Source organism: Vicia villosa, linkage group LG6, assembly GCF_029867415.1.
Source record: "Vicia villosa cultivar HV-30 ecotype Madison, WI linkage group LG6, Vvil1.0, whole genome shotgun sequence".
Lineage (NCBI taxonomy): Eukaryota > Viridiplantae > Streptophyta > Magnoliopsida > Fabales > Fabaceae > Vicia > Vicia villosa.
In genome coordinates, this window is record NC_081185.1 from 1,328,994 (window position 1) to 1,349,528 (window position 20,535).

Here is a 20,535-nt window from a genome sequence, read left to right on the forward strand (position 1 = left end):
CTCTGACACCCAAGTTCGTTTAATATTCAAGATGAGTGCAGTGAAAAGTGGAGACTAGAGAATGTACCTTGCTCTTTGGTGTGAAATGATTTTATACCTTGGATCAAATGGAGTAGATTTAAGATGAGTGTGAAATGATTTTTATGCATGTCGTCGAAGTATGTTCACATGCTGGTGTCGAAGACCTATATATTGTAGTCGAAGTGTGCTATAGTATGTGGGGGTCGAAATGCTAGAGTTATTAGTATTTAAAATTGGGCTTGTTTGTTATGTCCAATTGGTTAAGTTAGCTTGTACCCTAAGTTAACTTGTAATGGGTATTTGTGAAAAAACCCATTAGTTTAGTATGTTAGGTTTATTATAAATAGCATACTAGTCTCTCATTATTGCATAGTGTAAATCCTAATTTGAGGTGAGAGGGTTATTTGTTATTCTTTTAACACTTGTTATCTTGTTTCAAAGAGAAAGTAAAGAATATCAGTTATAACAAATCCTTGTTATTCTTCTTGTTTCCCATTGTGTTCCCTATTATACTTTGTTCTTGGCATCGTTTTCACAACATATTTCTCTTGTTTTATCAAAACCCTTACTAATATAAATCTCACTAATGGGCTTACTAATAAATACCCTCACCTTTACTCTTCATATCATTATTAATAGGCCTAATCACTCATTTCTATTATTCTCACACCCAATGATCAAACACACATATAACACATATGTTCACAAAATCACATAATTAATTATTATATCACATAATAATTAATAAAATAAATAACTAATAAAATAACTTGTAAATAAAATCAGGGTGTTACATCCAGCGCCTACGCCAATGTATTGGCTAGATCCAAAGGGGGTACGCCAGCTACCCAAAAATACGTGTAGTAGGCCTCATATGAGTAATCAGGCGAGAGATATGTTTAAATCGTATCAGAATCACAAAAATTCTTTTAGTCTGTATCAGATACACAATCATGTAAGAAATGCGTGTAACCATGTCTCTTCGCTGATTCCCGTGGTTGTTGACGTTGTTCACCTGATTTGCTAAATTTGCCATCTGTTTAGTCAAAGCAGTTAGAGCCTTAGTAAAAGTTGTGGTAATTCCATCAAAATATGCTCTCGTTAGCGATTTATCTCCCATGTCCGATCAAGTTACGAAAAGAAATAGGAGAAAACATGCCCTAATACCACCTGACGTAGTCGAAAATACTAGAAATTAACAAGCGTTAAACTTAGAATTAAAATGCAGGATTGCAAGCGCAAAACTTGTTAAATAAGCTCAAAAAATCCACCAAATAAAAAATACAAAATTTTATTAAAAAAAATGATCTTTAAGTCACGTCAAAAGTGTTTAAATACAGAAAAAAAGATGATAGATTTAAAGAGACCCTAATAGTGTTTAGATACAAGGAAAAAAATCCTAATAGACTTTTAATCATTTTCTAAATGTGTCTTATATATTAAATTCCACCTAAGTTTCTTATTTCATGACAAAGGGGATACAAGAATGTTTCTTACTGTGGCCTATGCAAAAATAAAACCTTTAAACAATTTATTCGAAGTTATGGATAAAATTCAATTATTATAGTTGGAAAAGATAACACCTTTTAGCAATTTAATTATATCAATTGCTTATTTACTATTGGAGTAGATAAAGAGAAAAGGAGGGGGAATTTGATTTTGTGAATGGTGGAGAAGATTATGACGTGAGCAATGAAGTAATGGAAATTGATACACTAGGTATATGGCCAATGAAGCAGTGAAATTTGATCACGGAAAAGGAATTGAATTATAGTGTTTCATCCTCAAATTTTGTGGTCTTGCAAAGATACTTAATTTGTGGAGGTGTACATGTGAAGAAATAGTTATCATAGGAATATCATGGTATAGCTCCCAAAAGAGTTTTAGATTTCTTAAACAAATTGAGCAATATTATGTAGAGCAATATTATTTAGAACGTTAACTTTGGTTTTAAAATATTCTCTCCGTTCCATATTATAAGTAAAAATTACTTTTTCATATTTATTGAATAATTAATATATTTGGATTATATATAATCTAGATTTATTATTTATTCAATAAATATGAAAAAAAATAATTTTTCTTATAATATGGGATGGAGGGAGTAAGGAACAATCTTTTAAAAGTCACACATATACGAGTTGGTCTATCCATACCTAATTCCGAAACTGGGTATGCATCATGTCACAAATCATCTTACAAGTCGAGGATGCAAACCAATTAGACAATTCAACAAGTTTAGAACAAAGCAGAGACATATCTCTCTGTCATTGAAAAATCCTCTTATTGTCCTTTCTCTATCCTCAGAAGAGAGTTAACCACCAAGGCACCATACCTTTCAACAAGGATAGCCCTCCCCAACGAGGGGCGACCCTGGGCGGCCCTCCAAGATCCTCCAATGCCATTTATTAAGAATAGCCAAGTAAACTTGCTTCAAAATTTTAATATCTAACTCCCCAACTTCTCGGCCTTACGCACATACATCTACTTAACCCGAGTTACTTTCATCCCACTTTTAGACCCATCCTAAAAAAACCGCCCCTGCAACTCTATTATCTTGATCCATATAGACACTGAAATCTTCATAAAAGAAAGGAAGAAGATTGAGATGGAGTTAAGAATTGAATTCATAAGAACTATTATTCAAAGATAAAAAGATCATTACATATGCTTCTCTTATAAAATAAAGGTCGAAGTAAAAAAAATTACATCTAATAATAAGAGATAAAAGACCTAGATAAATGTCACACCAAGAAATGCCTAATTTCTTATTAAACATCGAAGCAACAATTTGCCTCAATAAAACTAATGCACTTTTTTTCTTCTCAATCCAATCCAAACAACCGACGAAATCTTTGAACTAAGCTCCATAGTCCTTGCTCATGTGCATTTGTTATTATTTTTATCATAATATTGGTGTTTTTATATGATCATTCTCCTTCCACCACATCCATTTTGTCGTAGACAGTTGAAATAGAGAGCAGCAACAGGTGATCCAAGATTATAAATTTCTGCAAAATCTCTAGTAATGAAATTCTGTCTCCAACCAGGTGGTAATATAGTGTGTCTACAAGGTTGTTGAAACAGCACAAATATCATACGATGAAGTCCTACAATATAGTCAACTCAAACATTATGCATTTAGACCACAGAAATGCACCGTTGAAATCATGGTTGAAATGGTTCAACATTATAAATAATAAATAAAAAGGCTTAATAGTATATACCAATTAAAATTCTTTATTGGACAAAATTTTGGCTCCATTTATTAAATTTCAAAACTCCACTTATTAAGTTTTTTACTTGTACTTTATTTTAAAATTCTTTATTGAACAAAATTTTGGCTCCGATTTTTTATTGTTATTAATTTTAAAGTTAAATATATTTTTCGTCCATATAAATATTTTAAATTCGATTTTAGTCCCTATAAAAATTTTGTTCGAATAATGATTCTTTTCAAAAATTTTATCAACAATTTTGGTCCCTTCTAGTAAAACTGTAGCTAATTTTGTTGCTAAGTTTTAAAAACTGTCACTAATTTTTTTAGAGACTAAAATTGAAATATAAGATATTTATTTTTTCTATAAACAAAACTTATATATAGATTAGGAGTACTAGGGGTACTCCAACCCAATACAAGAGCAACAGGTAGACCAAGAGAAGAATACAAACGTCATACGCATAATATGAGATATTTATAACATATTTAACCCTTATTTTTATATGAATTTAGGTAAGAGGCCCAAGTCTCATTTATTTTAAAATATTAGAAATAAATTACAAAAATTTGTAATTATATATAGATTAATCTAAGTTATTTTTTTTAGCAATAGAAAAAGATAATATAAAAAAATATTATATACATGTTATAAATTGTTTTTTAAAGTTATTTTAAATAATTTATAAATATAAATTTAAGTTTTACAAAAAAAAAAGTTATTAGTTGTTTTAATAAATTCTTTTAAATAGTATTACAAAATTTATGCTAATAACAAAATTTTATAAAACCAACTCCTAGTGATGAAGAATGAGTTAGGTTTCAAAATTAATTCTAAAATTATAATTATAATTTATAAAAAATTTCTTAAAATTGAATATTGTGCATATACCTAAAGTTGTCCCGGTAGTTGCTGGAATATTGATTACCATCCTAATTAAGGATCCAATGAAAGAAAAAAGTATTAGAAAGGAACAAAATTCAGCCAAATAAATTATCTTTAATATATATATATATATATATATATATATATATATATATATATATATATATTGTGTGTTTGTGTGAAAATAGTAATAGATGAGACGTATAATTGCAAACAAAGTTTGTTGCTTTCTGTGAGAGTAGGGGTGGGAATAGGCCAGGCCGGCCTACAGGGGCCTACGACCTAGCCTACATAGGCCTAGGCCAGGCCAGACCAATTTAATAAAGAGGTCAGGCTTAGGCTTTTTTAAAAGCCTATTTTATTAAATAGGTCAGGCTTAGGCTATTAAAAAAGCCTATAAAGCCTTATAGGCCGACCTATATTTTCATATATATTAAAAATATGTTAAATAAGTTGGTTCATGTATGCATATATTAGAAAATAAAAAGCTAAATAAGCTAAACAGTAAACCTTTATATATATATATATATATATATATATATATATATATATATATATATATATATATATATATATATATATATATATATATATATATATATATATATATATATATATATATATATATATATATATATATAACAAATGCTAAATAGGTTCACTTATATATGTATATATAGGCCGACCTATAAGACTTTTTAAGTTATATAGATTAATTGAAAAACTTTAATGAGATACAGACTTTTTAAATAGGCTTTCAGGCCAGGCCAGACTTTTAAAAAGGCCAGGCCAGACCAAAAAGCTGAGTCTATGATAGGCCTTAGGCCTTTTAAGTTTATCGTAGGCCAGACTCAGGCCTTCTAAAGTCTAGCCTAGCCTATTTCCACCCCTATGTGAGAGTGACTACAGAAGACACAAAAAACATTCTTGAACTATCTTCCTTTTACTCTATAATTTTAATCTTAAATTAGTTTTAATATGTTTAAAAAAATTATACATTAATATCTATTTATCATTTGAATTTTAAAAATTGCTCCCTGATTTTTAAAACTTTGTAGCTGAGTCCATATAAATTTTTAAATTTTAAATTAGTTTTTGTTATCTTTTTAAAATTACTAATTGTTTTTTTTATAAATTTTAGCAATGATAAATGTGCCAATAAGTTTTCTTAAAATTTGCAAAGTTATCCATATTTTAAAATTTCATAATTGTCTTAATAAAAGTTTAAAACTAAAATTTTTATTACTTTATCCATATAAAAAGATAAAAAAAAATCAATTGAAAATTTTAAAATTCTAATTTTTTTTAAACTAAATATAAAATCATTTTTTTTATTTGTGAGAAGAAAAAAATATTATATGGGTAATCTCTAAATATTAGTCCAAGATTGGACTGTTAATTGTTTTTGTGAAAGATTGGACTGGTAATCTCTGAATTTTATATATGGACCAATATATATGTGTGTAAACAGGAGCATCTCTTTTAAATTTTTTTGAAAAATAAATATAGGTGTCCAATATTTATGGACCATTATAAAATGGTGGAAAGGTGGACCCTTACCATTTTTAGTAAAAAATAAATTTTATAATAATAACTAAAAATATAAAAAATATTTTATATAAATATATTGAAAATAGTAAGGTTTGTCCAAAAATATATTTTACTCTTACAATATTAATAATTATGATGTTTAAATAAAAAATATATTTTACTCTTACAAATAAAAAATATTTTTCAATATAAATATATCTTTTTAAAATAAAAAAAAGTTAAGTTATTATTTTTTAATTCTTACATTATTAATCAAATATATATATTTTACTCTTAATATTTGACCCCTCTTATTTGTTAATTTAACACGCAATAAAAAATATGATAAATTAAAGGAATATAATATTAATTTCAATAATATAAGATTATTAACCTTCAATTTTTTGTTATCATAAATTCAAAAGAATAATGACTCGAGAGTCATGTGCATATTAATTTTTTTTGTATAAGAAAAATATTATAGAAGGAAGAACTAAGAGTTCTCCAACCCAATTATACATAAATACAGGAAAGTCCGACAAAAATCATACTTAAAATATACAGGAAAGCCCGACAAAAATATATCAAATTATACTAAAAATTAAAAGTGACACTTTCTCTCATGGATATAGCAACATTTAGCCATATATTTGATGGAAACTAATGTATAGTGCCTTTTTCATCAAAATTGCCAAAATGGTCAACTATTAAAGTTAGGGTTAAATAAGTTTTTGGTCCCTCTAAATATAGCGGTTTTCAATTTTAGTCCCTTGAAATATTTTCTTCAAAGAATGATCCTCCTAAAAATTTTAATTTTAATTTTTGGTCCCTCCTATAATTTAGCGACGGTTTTTACAATTTAGTGATGGTTTTAGTGATGGTTTTAGCGACGGTTTTTTATTTAGCGACGAAATTATCGACCATTTTAGCTACGATTTTGCCATGAGGGACCAAAAGTTAAAATTAAAATTTTTAGGAGGATCATTCTTTGAAGAAAATATTTAGAAGGACTAAAGTTGAAAACCAGTATATTTAGAAGGACTAAAAATATATTTAACCCTTAAAGTTACTACACCGAGTCTAAAGAAAATAAAAGCCACTGCAAAATGTAGTTGAAGTCTACAATTTTAAACTTCAATTTACCTGTATGCCAAATAGATAGAAGCACTAACAAATGTAGTTTATTCCTTGGCCACATATAAGATACTTTCTCAATCTTTTACTCTTTCATAGGCTCTACAAGTTAAAGAAAATAAAATTTATGGTCAGCAAGTAAGGAATATAAATATAGTCCAGAATACACCTTAGAATAAAGGGAACACTTGGATTCCCTCACCACTCACTATTTACACTTGGCTATCTACAAGTTTAGTTTTTGATTTGAGCTTCAACCATAGAATTTGATAGGAGAGTAGATAATGATTGTCTCATATCGTAAACTTCATTTTAGAATTTTTGGTATAAAAAAATGATGAAAAAGGTAGAGAAAGGCATTAGAGCATATGTCTAACATGTGAAAGAAAAAGACATGTAATATACTATCAAAAGTGGTCTAACAAATAGGATCTCATCAATTATAAAAATTAAGAAATGAAATTGTGTTCAATAATGCTATAGTGGATCTAGATGAAATTGTATATAAGGTGAAGATGTATTCATGATGGTGGCTGGCATTATGGTTCAAAGTTAGAATAAAATGTGACTTTTATTAATGGTACAAATGTCCACTTGATTATCTCAAATAGGGAGTTTGTATGTTGGTGCTTGTTTTAGTTCTCTATTGTATTTGGGTTTGAATACCCCTAATATTCATATTTGAATATAATGTTGATTATAAAAAAAATTTAAAAAAATCAGTTTAGTTTGATTTTGAAATTTTACAATTTTATTTAGAATTTATGTATGGCATTTGTTTTTTGCAAATTACATTTTAATAATCTTTCTTTTCTTTGTTTAAGTTCCCGTACTTTATTTCTTTGATTTTTTTGTAAGCAAGATATATTATAGAACGTTAGGGGTACTCTAATCCGATTATAAAACCGAATTGATGGTATTTCTTCAAATTACTTGCTTTTTTTTTTTCATTTAACATTTGTGAATCACTTTAGACATCTTTCTAAACATAAAGCAAGACAATGTTTTGCAAGGATATGACATTCAATTTTGAAGAGAATTTAATCAAAGAGAGGATAGTCAAATCCGCAGTGCTTTTGAAAGAATGCTATCCAAGTGCTTGTCAATGTACCTTTTCGTTCAAATCCTAAATTGTATGATGCAATGGTCCAATGGCATTGGTTTTCTCTATACTTTTTTTTTTGTTGTTCAAATCAAATCCGCAGTAACACATATTGCTGTGTGTGACTTTGCATCTCCAACCATGCCATTCGTTGATGCCGCACAATCGTTCATGCAATTTTATTCACACACGTACAGAGCCAATGTTTATTCATAATCATGAGAATTGTTATTTTTAAAATACCATGCACTAGTTACTTATTATCAGTTTTATGTAATACTCATGTACCATTATGATTACTCTAAGTAATATTTCAATTTCAATATGTGATGAAACTAAGCAAACTATATAATTCTGCTTACGCCAACAATCCAATTACGGCATTGCAACAAAAGTTTTAATTACTTATCCTTTTAAAATTTATTGCATTAATTTAATATGGATACTGTACCACATAAAAAACTATATATATTTTATATAATACAATCTTTTGTCAAACCACACATATATCGCCAAACAGCACATGTAGGTAGTGCTTCGTTCCAATTACGTATACGCCTTTTCAAAATTTCCGCAACAAATTATGATATGTATATGCACCGTAATTATGAATCATTCATTACTCGAGGCTATCAAAATGTTACTACTTGAACTTTTTTCAAAGAACTGGATACACATGGTTTTTAGAGGATTATTCTTTAATATAAATAAATCTATAATGTTCCTCAAATTGATGGGTTTTATTAAATATTCTAAAATAAATATCATATATCAACTTAGAAAATCAATATAGTCTTCCAGAAGAACTTGTATGCAATGAAAATTCCAGGCCGTTCGTAAGCAATTTTCATATATACAAAAGAAATTCCGGATTCATGATGTCGATCTTAATATTATAATTTACGGAACTTTAATTTCTATAAAAAATAACAAAACGTACCCGGTTTATGATGTAAATTTTTCGTGTGTTCACCATATATAAATTGTCCTTGAAACTTGTCCAATTTTCCGAAACTCTTAGTCATCTCCTTGACGGTGGTGCTTCCTCCTCCAACCATGATTATCAGAATAATACTTTGTTCGTTTGTTAGAAATTTGTATGATAATCCTGGATATCTTCAAGAATCGTGTTCGTTCACTTTCCGAACAAAGTATTTCGACCCTATTCTTGTCTGGGTTCACGAAATCTTTGCGGGGATAATTCTTGAAGAACAATCTGTTTCTGACAATGGAGAACAGATCAGAATGTAGAGAGGAAGTATGTAATTTCGTATTCCAAATCGAGACCAAAAGACTCCTTATATAGGAGACCAATAATAGAAGCGAACAGACACACCTCTTCGGAAACAGTTATGTCTGTTGGAACGGGTGCAACTATTCAAACGAATCGTTATGTCCGTTGGGAACGGGTGCAACTATTCAAACGAATCGTTATGTCCGTTGGGAACGGGTGCAACTATTCAAACGAAACGTTATGCCCGTTTCTATTATTCATATTCAATTACGCGTTTGGTTCGACGAGCGTGCACTCCGCACTACCCTAACTCGTTTCAAACTTAACGCATAATTGCATTGGCCTATAGTAAATCACATTACTACCAAAATGCATTGATGATACTAAAATCACCAACAGATTTAAGCTTCAACCATAGAATTTGATAGGAGAGTAGATAATGATTGTCTCATATCGTAAACTTCATTTTAGAATTTTTGGTATAAAAAAATGATGAAAAAGGTAGAGAAAGGCATTAGAGCATATGTCTAACATGTGAAAGAAAAAGACATGTAATATACTATCAAAAGTGGTCTAACAAATAGGATCTCATCAATTATAAAAATTAAGAAATGAAATTGTGTTCAATAATGCTATAGTGGATCTAGATGAAATTGTATATAAGGTGAAGATGTATTCATGATGGTGGCTGGCATTATGGTTCAAAGTTAGAATAAAATGTGACTTTTATTAATGGTACAAATGTCCACTTGATTATCTCAAATAGGGAGTTTGTATGTTGGTGCTTGTTTTAGTTCTCTATTGTATTTGGGTTTGAATACCCCTAATATTCATATTTGAATATAATGTTGATTATAAAAAAAATTTAAAAAAATCAGTTTAGTTTGATTTTGAAATTTTACAATTTTATTTAGAATTTATGTATGGCATTTGTTTTTTGCAAATTACATTTTAATAATCTTTCTTTTCTTTGTTTAAGTTCCCGTACTTTATTTCTTTGATTTTTTTGTAAGCAAGATATATTATAGAACGTTAGGGGTACTCTAATCCGATTATAAAACCGAATTGATGGTATTTCTTCAAATTACTTGCTTTTTTTTTTTCATTTAACATTTGTGAATCACTTTAGACATCTTTCTAAACATAAAGCAAGACAATGTTTTGCAAGGATATGACATTCAATTTTGAAGAGAATTTAATCAAAGAGAGGATAGTATTATTTAAAAAAGAGAAAGAGAGAAGACACTCTTTCATTTTAAAGTTGGAGTTTCTCCTACTAACCTTCTATGTGTAACTCTTTTACTATTTTATTTATTTACTTTTATTATGAATAGCTTTCATATTTATTATTGATGAGTTCTTTAATTTAAATTATCCGTATATTTTGAGTATTTTGTCTTTTGGATTCTTATGATGTACGACTTATTTAAGAATGATATGAAATTCTCAAGTAAATTACTAAATGCGAAGGACGTGAAAGACATGAGCATCCATTTGACTTGAAAATGGAATCTTAGTAGGTATGTGAAAAACTTCTGTGCTTTCTCGACACAACTCGATACCCTTATCTAATATCTGAGCCAATAGCGGTATGAGTGTCTTCGATGTGTTCTTGCTACTTTAGTAGAGATTACTAGAGATTGGTTGTGTTTTCACCCATCATGGAATGGGAAGCTCAACCCTGCCTCGTGCTCTTGTTTTTAGCTCTCTAGTTTTTTTTTTCTCTTTTGTATTAGTGCTTTAATATTGATTTTGGTGGTTGTGTTGTATAGTTGGGTTTTTCATTTTTGTTTTTCATTTGTTAGGTTGTTTTGGTACCTCTTGTGCCTTTAATGTCTCTTTTATATCGTCATATAAAATATATATGTCTATCTCTTTAAAATAAGGGTCATGCTAACATGTGCCCTAAGGGCACATGTTAAGGATGCTATAATTAGAAAAAGTTAAATATAATTAAATGCAATAAAGTCATATTTAAAATTTTGATACATTGAATGCACGCCTATCTTTAATTTTTTTGTTAATTTTATTAAAATTTAAAATGATATGATATTTTTTAATTGATAGATTTATTTTCACTAGAATTGCGGCCTTAATAGTTGCAACTCTCACTAGAGTTGTTTTGGTTGTAAGGGTTGCACCCCTAGTGCGATTTCTTATATCAATTGCCTATTAAAAAAAAAAAAAAAAAAAAAAAAAAAAAAAAAAAAAAAAAAAAAGATATAAATACGAATATTTAGGTATCTATAGAGTACAGATACGAATATAAAGGTTGGTGCCCATGCATGTATAGGCTCGGATACAAAGACTTTTTCAAATTGCGGGTATGAAAACATGTACTATAATACCCTACCCAAACCCTATTCATTATCATCCCTAATTATAAGTCATTGTATTTTTCTTTAGCATGCTACAATAGCATTTATAGGGAAAGCAATATTACATAGACACATTTATAATAGCGTCCAACATAAAAACTCTCTTATAGATCTCTATATGATATTTTTACTAGTGATTGATTAAAAACACCGTATTAAATTAGTGTTTTATAGTACCTGAATTTTTACTAGTGATTGATTAAAAACGCGGTATTAAATTAGTGTTTTATAGTATCCGAAGTATGTCTTGAATTTTTTTACCCTCGATTTTATTAATAAATCAAAAGATGATTTGTAAAATAAATGCGCCTTTTTCGTTCTAGATAAAAACTAAAATCGCAGGAGCTAGGAATTGAAGCTTAAATCCTGAGCAACCTTTTGTGTCGGTTTTAACCTCAAATTTTCAATGGCTGAGGTGAAACATTTGTAAAGAAATGTATTATTTGTAGTAGTGACTTATATTTAGTTTAAAAATAAATAAAAAAGAAAGACACCGTTATGATATTAAATAAATAACAAATTTGCTGATGCTGGAATTCAAACCCATAAACTTTACGAGATTTCACCACAATTGCTCTATCCAACCGTGATAAAATATCAATTATTTTTAAATAAAAAATAAATAAAATGATGGTGCCTGATTTTCAAAATTTCGTAGCATGTACTTTTTGTCGTATTGATTGTCATAAAGGTAAATAGTCCTTGTCCAGTATAAATTGCAGTATGACAAGAAATAGTAAGTCATCTCTAATACACAGTTGAATTTGAAGTTATACCTCTTTTTTAAAACTAAAGAGGGTTGAAGATTAAAAAAACATCAAAATCTAATGAGAGATAGAAACCCTAGATAAATCTTCCAACTATAATTTGCCTCAATAAGAATGATGCATTTTTACTTCTATTTTTTTTTTTGTGTAAGCAAGATATATTAATAGGGAGAACTAAGGGTTCTCCAACCCGATTACACAAGAAACGAGAAAAACCCGACAAAAAAGAAAATTACAACCAATTACAATTATGAGAGAAAAAGAAGCGGATATTTAATGAACTCATAAAACGAATAAATGGGGTACGTAATTTTCCCGCAAAAGGACCACTTCCAAACCAAAGCCTTAATGTTCCAAACCGTATCACTATGGTTCCACTTCTTCTCTCGGTAGCATAGTGATATTTATTTTATATTTTAGCTATTCACTTTTCCCCCCTTTAATTAGAGGTAATCATAGGTATTTGAAGCATTTTTCAAATAAGTGGTTAACTTAATGTGGGTGCATGTTTCTCTTTATTTTGATCATATCCACTATTATTATATATAAAATATTTTTAAATTAGTATTAAATGATTAATTATTATTTGATCATCCTCCTTCCACCACAACCATTTTCTCTTTGACAGTTGTAATAGAGAGCAGCAACAGGTGATCCAAGATTATAAATTTCTGCAAAATCTCTAGTAATGAAATTCTGTCGCCATCCAGGAGGTAATATAGTGTGTCTACAAGGTTGTTGAAATAGCACAAATATTATACGATGAATTCCTGATGTTGGCCTTGGACTTTCATAGCTCACTATCTCTTGCCCTACAATTGCATAACTATATTACTTTTAAAGTTGAAATTAAAAGTGGGAGGAGTTTTCTTAAAATTAAAAATTATGAACATACCAAACGTTGTCCCTGTAGTAGCTGGAATATTGGTTACCATCCTAATTAAGCATCAAATGAAAGAAAGAAAAAAAGCATTAAAATATGAACAACAAAATTTTTAGAATTTTCATGAAATTGAAATATTAGAGTCAAAATAATAATAATAATAAACATAATTCCTAATACAATATTTTTATATTTTAGTCATTAACAAGTATTCTAAGATCAGAAAAAAAATCATTAAATCGATTTAGCATCATTCAAGAATTATTATTTTCTTATAAACAAAATATTATATTACTATGATCATCTTCTTGAGGACTTAAGTTCGGCTGCATTTGATGATCAAATTAAACTATTCACTATTCTGTAAATTTTATTATTTGGAGAATTTTTAAAATGAATAGATTTTATTAATATGTTGTCAAAGCTAGATATATTGAATTTTATATGCCATATATTAATTAAGAATTGAAATTTTTTTTACTCTATTCAATGTTAACTTCCAATTTATTTCAATAAGTTTAAAAAATTAATACAATAGTCTCTGATTATTATTCAAATTTTGAAAGTGAGTCCCTTTATTTTTATATTCTTATATTTGCCTATATAAATTTTTAAATTGACAAATTAGTCACCATAGTTAAACTTTCAAAGATTGCAAATTGGCCTTTTGTATTTTGAATCTTGCAAAAAAATTTGTTAAAAATAAATAATTATATTACTCTATCTATACAAAAAAAAATTTGAATTCAATTGAAACATTTTACTTATTTTAATTTTTTTAATTTAAGAATAATCTAATCCAAACAAATCTTTATTTCAACAATCTTGTCATGCTAATTAACTATGAAACAGTTTATTTAGTTAATTTTTGAATAGGAAAACCAAGATAATCTTATGGGTCCATCTAATATGCACCTCAAAAAAGTGCTCTGAAAGTGAATCTTTTATCAAAAAGTTTTTAGTTAGTTAATTTTTTTCTTTATTTTATTTTATTCACAAAATTAATTTCTTTATTGTAAATTAAACTATTTTGATATCTGTTGTATGTTTTTTTTTTTTTGAAATTAAGAAATGATATTAAAGCTTCAAAGAGTCGAAATTACACCCAACAAGAAAGCCAAACAAGAAAATTACAAATCGATTGAAACCTAAATTTTTGTTGTATGTATATATATCTGTTCAAAATTGACATGTCACTTTTGTATAAGTAACAAATATTTTAAAATTAAAAAAAAAAAATCATTGATTTTAAGTTTAAAATTAATTAGACAGAAATCATTAATTTTTTTATTGGACTAAAAGAAAAAGCTTAAAACAATAATTAAGCCCTTCATTTTAGTACTAAAATTTATAATCAAAGAATTTAAAATTATATAAAAATATTTTATTAATATTTATTAAAAAATTTATATCGCCTTTGCATTCTCTCCATATTAAATGCCATATAATCATATATAAAAATGGAGCATCAAAACTATCTCACTCAAAAATTAAATACTTTTTGTTTGTATGTAATTAATTTTAATTATATAGAAGTTTTTTTTTTTTTTTTTTTTTTGTAAGCAAGTTATATTGAAGGGAACAAAAGTTCACAGAACTCGATTACAAAGATAGGGAGCAAAAGCCCCGTGGGAAAATTACCCACCAATTGAAACCTAACTTAAGTAAAACAAAGGGTTTTTGTCAAACTCATAAAAATTACAATTGGTATGGGGAATATACCCGATAAAAGACCATCTCCATATGAGAGCTTTACAACTCCACACCACATCCCGAGAATTCCAAACTAAGTTTTTAAAAATCATACCATTCCTACAAAGCCATATACTCCATATAATAGCCAACCAAACACAATCCACCTTTCGTTTACTAACTTTCTTGGATTTACAAAAAGATCTCCATTTCCAAAAACTCTCTTTAAAATCCACCTCTTTATAATTAGACAAACCAATCCAAGAAGCCATTTCCTTCCAAACATCATCCGCCTTCCGACAAGAGAAGAAGAGATGAACGGGAGACTCTAAATCATCATCACATAAAACACAACTAAGATTAGAGTTAGAAGGTAAAATACCTCGAATCTTTAGCAAAGACTTTGTAGGAATCCTATTCTTGAAACATTTCCAACCAAAAGCTTTGACTTTTAGCGGAATGTCACCCTTCCAAACGAGAGAAATCACAAAATCATGATGATTAGGTGGACCATACGACACAAACTCTTTCTCCATTATGCTATAGCATGAAGAAACGGTGAAAGATCCATCAATCGACGAACGCCACACTACTCGGTCTTTCAAACCAACCCCCACCGGACAATGAAGATCCAACAAAGATCTCAAGGAAAACGCTTCGGCCTCCAAATCCGAAGGAACTAAAGGGATCCCCAAATCATTCCATTCCCACACATCACCTCTCCAAGCTCCCATACAAGCAACGGAAACATCCTGTAAAAGAGAAAGAGCAAATAAAGACGGAAATAACAACCTTAAAATACCCTCCTCCAACCAAAGAGAATGCCAAAAAGATGTTGAATAGCCATCACCAATCCGAAAAGAAACACCATCCGCAAAAAGACCACCCGGCATTTTTCTCTCCAAAGACAAAATATCCGACCACCAAACCGATTTCGAATTATAACCAACCAACTTACCTCCTTCAATAACCATCCTAATCTTGATGTCCCCATATCGGGCTTTAAGCATCCGATACCAAAAGGAATTAGAATCCTCCAAAATTCGCCACTTCCATTTAGAAAGAAGTGCCAAATTAAATTCTTCTAGTCTTTTTATACCTAACCCACCCTTTTCCATCGGAGTACAAACATCATCCCAACATACCCAATGAACTCTTCGCTTCTCCTCCACTCCCCCCCACAAGAAGTTGCTTTGAATTCGATTAATCATCCGAATGACCTTTTTGGGAGCCAAGTAAAAAGAGAGAGTAAAAATAGGTAAACTACCAAGCACCGATTTCAAAAGAGTTAATCTACCCCCAAAACTAAGCCATCTCCCCTTCCAAGAGTTCAACCGCCTCCTAATATTATCTACCAAAGGACTCCAAAAATCGACCCTCCTAGGATTAGAACCAATCCGAATCCCTAGGAAAGTAAACACTTTTTCTTCCCTTTTGCAAGAAAGAAAAGATGTAGCCACATCTAAAAAACGGGAATTAATATTTATTCCAATGAGCTTACTTTTGTTAAAATTGATGCCGAGACCCGACACCATCTCAAAGGCTCTCAACACCGCTTTGATAGCCCACAAATGCTTCCAACTACCATCTCCTACCAAAAGAGTGTCATCCGCAAATTGAAGGATGTCCACAAAACACTTACCATTAACATTGCAACCAACAAAATCCCCATTAAACACCGCCTTATCAACTAATTTTTTGAGACCTTCAACCACTAAAACAAAAAGAAAAGGAGAAAGTGGATCGCCTTGACGAAGCCCCCTTTCAACCACAAATTCTTTAGTAGGGCTACCATTAACAAGAACGGACATCTTGCTAGAGAAAATTAAAACTTCCATCCACTTCATCTATATCTCTCCAAAACCCATCCTTTTTAACATAAATCTAAGAAAATTCCAACTAACCTTATCGTACGCCTTTTCGAAGTCCACCTTGAAAAGAAGACAACTTCTACCTTCCTTCAAGGAGTAATCCACCAATTCATTCGCAACTAGAACTCCATCAAGCAATTGGCGACCCGGAACAAAAGCACTTTGACTATTAGAAACCACGGAATGCAACACCCTTTTAATCCTACCGGCCAACACCTTAGAGATAATTTTGTAAATGCATCCAACCAAACAAATAGGTCTATAGTCGTCCAACCCCAACGGATTAGAAGACTTAGGAATCAAAGATAAAAACGAAGAAGTAATCGTCCTCGAAAAAGCACCACCCACAAAAAGAGCCTTAAAACAATTCATAAAGTCATCCTTTAGAAAGAACCAACAATTCTTCACAAAAAGAAGAGAGAAACCATCCGGCCGCGGGCTTTTCGATCCATCACAACTCCACACCGCCTCCTTAACTTACAACAATATTTATTTTAGACGACATTTCATACTAATAAACGTAGGCAAAACTTCTTTGGCCGCATGCTAAGAAACAGTTTATACACGTTGTCTTATTTAAGTTTTGCCGAAAAGAAAAAGCATGTTTAAATATTAGTCAAGTGCATGCAATTTCAACCCAACAATACAATGACATAATATCTATCAAGTGTAATAATAATAATAAACATAATTCCTAATACAATATTTTTATATTTTAGTCATTAACAAGTATCCTAAGATCAGAAAAAAAAAACCATTAAATCAATTTAGCATCATTCAAGAATTTTTATTTTTTATAAACAAAATATTATATTACTATGATCATCTTCTAGAGGACTTAAGTTTGTTTGCATTTGATGATCAAATTAAATGATTCTGGAGAATTTTTAAAATGAATAGATTTTATTAATATGTTGTCAAAGCTAAGTCTATTGAATTTTAAATGCCATATAAAATTAAGAATTTAAATTTCTTTACTCTATTCAATGTTAACTTCAAAATTGTTTCAATAAGTTTCAAAAATTAATACAATAGTCTCTGATTATTATTCAAATTTTGAAAGTGAGTCCCTTTACTTTTGTATTCTGTATATTTGTCTATATAAATTTTTTAATTTACAAATTAGTCATCATAAACAATCTTTCAAAAATTGCAAATTTACCTCTACGTATTTTGAATCTTGCAAAGTGATCCATATTTTGAATGATTATAAAAATAAATAACTATATTACTCTATCTATACAAAAAAATTGAATTCAATTGAAACATTTGACTTATCTTAATTTTTTTTTAATTTAAAAATAATCTAATCCACACAAATCTTTATTTTAACAATCTTGTCATGCTAATTAACTATGAAACAATTTATTTAGTTAGTTTTTGAAAAGGAAAAACAAGATAATCTTATGGGTCCATCTAATATGCATCTCAAAAAAGTGCTCTAAAAGTGAATCTTTTATAAAAAAACTTTTTAGTTGGTTACTTTTTTTCTTTATTTTATTTTATTCACAAAATTAATTTCTTTATTGTAAATTTAAACTATTTGGATTTCTATTTTATGTATATGTATATATCTGTTCAAAATTGACATGTTGCACTTCTGTGAGTAACAAACATTGATTTAAAGTTCAAAATTAATTTTTTGTATGGACTAAAAGAGAAAGCTTAAAACAATAATTAAGCCCGTCATTTTAAGTAATAAAATTTATAATTAAATAATTGAAAATTATATAAAAATATTTTTTAATATCTATTACAAAAATTTATACATTCTTTGCATTCTATCCATTTTAAATGCTATATAATCATATTTAAAAATGGAGCATCAAAACTACTCCCATCCATTGTAACCGAAAAGTGGACACTAGCTCACTCAAAAATTAAGTACTTTTCTTTATATCTAATTAATTTTAATTATATAGAAATAACCCTACAACAATTTTAATTTTAGACGACATTTCATGCTAATAAACGTAGCCAAAACTTTAGGCGACACTTTGGCTGCATGCTAAGAAAACAGTATAACGTTGTCTTAGTTAAGTTTTGCCAAAAAGAAAAAACATTATGTTTAAATCTTAATCAAGTGCATGCAATTTCAACCCAGCAATACAATGACATAATATCTATCAAGTGTAAACCTGAAACAAAATAAATATATGAATGTGCTAAATTTCAAGATCAAATAAAAAAAGAATATGTATGATACATAAACATTGAATAAAGAATATATATGAGTGTAATTATTAATTAAGTTTGATATGGGTTTTTTTCCACTTACCAATTAAGGTATTCTCTCATATGAGGTTGACAAGGACTTCGTGCATCAGGATTCACCATCACCTGCAAAGTGCCACATACTCAAAAACCCTAGAAAGATCTAGAAAAGCTTTAATCCATTGTGATAGAATTTTTGAGGAAGTTTTTTGTGTTTTTAAATGCTAAAATCTTGTAGTAGGTTACTTCAAATATGGTAACCTTTCTTATTTAAAAAAATTAAAGAATTAATGTAATTAATATGTATACCAACCAGAGTGTAAAGAGTCCTGAAATCATTTCCACCAACTTGAACTCTTGGTGGATTCACTATTTGAGATGGTTTGAGCTCACCACTGTTCATCACTTCTTTGTTATTTTCATAAACAATCTTTAGAGTTACTGAATTTGTAAATGGATCTAAAACATCTCCAATTACATTACCAACAACAAGAGGATTCGATGATTTCATACGCATGATTAATAATGTATATATATGCTTTGATGATTTTTCTCATTGCCTCTTCCACACGCCCATGCTTTTATATATGCTTTGGACTTCCCTTTCATGAGGTGAGCACTTGTCATCAATATTCTGTCTTTTCTTTATACCTTGTTCCATTTTAGTTATCCTCTACTAAAATTTATTGTTATTGTATTTCAAAAAAAAAAATGGATGTGTGTCTCAAAAGGAGCATCTCTTCTAAATAAAATAATAATAAATTGAATATTTTTTGAATATTAAATATAGATGATATATGGACCATTATATAATGATGCAAAGGTGGACCCTTACCAATTTTAGAAAAAAAGTGTGTTTTATAATAATAAAAAAATGGAAATAGTTCATTTTTATTTGAATTTAATGAAAATAACAAATTTTGTCTTTAGACTGGGTATGTAATAAAAACCCTATTGAACTCGGCCCAAATGTGAAATTTACTAATTTCATGTAAATTTTCAATGAGTTTTAAATTTCTTCTCTAATTCATTTTTTTTTTTAATAAGCAATTGATTGAGAAAGCTCGCACTAGGGTGCACCCCTTCTCCAGTTCATTTTATGAAACAGAATTTTTTATTAAAAAAAATAAGATTCCATATTTAGTCAATTTTTAGAGGTCCGGATTAGAAACCTCCTCAAATAAATAAGTTTATAAAAGTAAGAGTAAATTAATGTAAAACGTTTAGCAAAAATCAACGTAAAATTACATAGCAATAAATATATAATTTACATTAAATTGTAGTTGTTTAATAAAATACATCATTTAATCCTTTTAAGGTAATTTACACAACAATAGGTTCAATATATTTTAGTCAAAAAGAATATCTATCTAACTCTTACATCCCATAAAAATTGATAAATGAAAGAAAAACAATAATAATTTTACTAATATAACATTATTAACCTTTGATTTTTTATTAATTAGTAGGTATAATAAGATAAAAAAATTTAAATCATATTAAAAATTAAAAGTGACACTTTCTCTCATAGATATAGCAACACTTAGACATATTTGAGGGAAACTATGTATATTCAACAACGTGTAATGCATTTTTCATGAAAACT

General features: G+C 28.7%; 1 protein-coding gene across 1 annotated transcript; it reads right to left on the reverse strand.

The window, feature by feature from the left end:
• Window positions 1–12,851: 12,851 nt before the first annotated feature.
• LOC131611037 (protein FLOWERING LOCUS T-like) lies at window positions 12,852–19,446 on the reverse strand. Its single transcript, XM_058883163.1, has 4 exons — window positions 19,243–19,446; window positions 18,994–19,055; window positions 13,165–13,205; window positions 12,852–13,081 (listed from the first exon to the last, which is right to left on the reverse strand). The coding sequence occupies exons 1-4, from the start codon at window positions 19,444–19,446 to the stop codon at window positions 12,852–12,854; spliced, it is 537 nt and encodes a 178-aa protein (XP_058739146.1).
• Window positions 19,447–20,535: the final 1,089 nt, after the last annotated feature.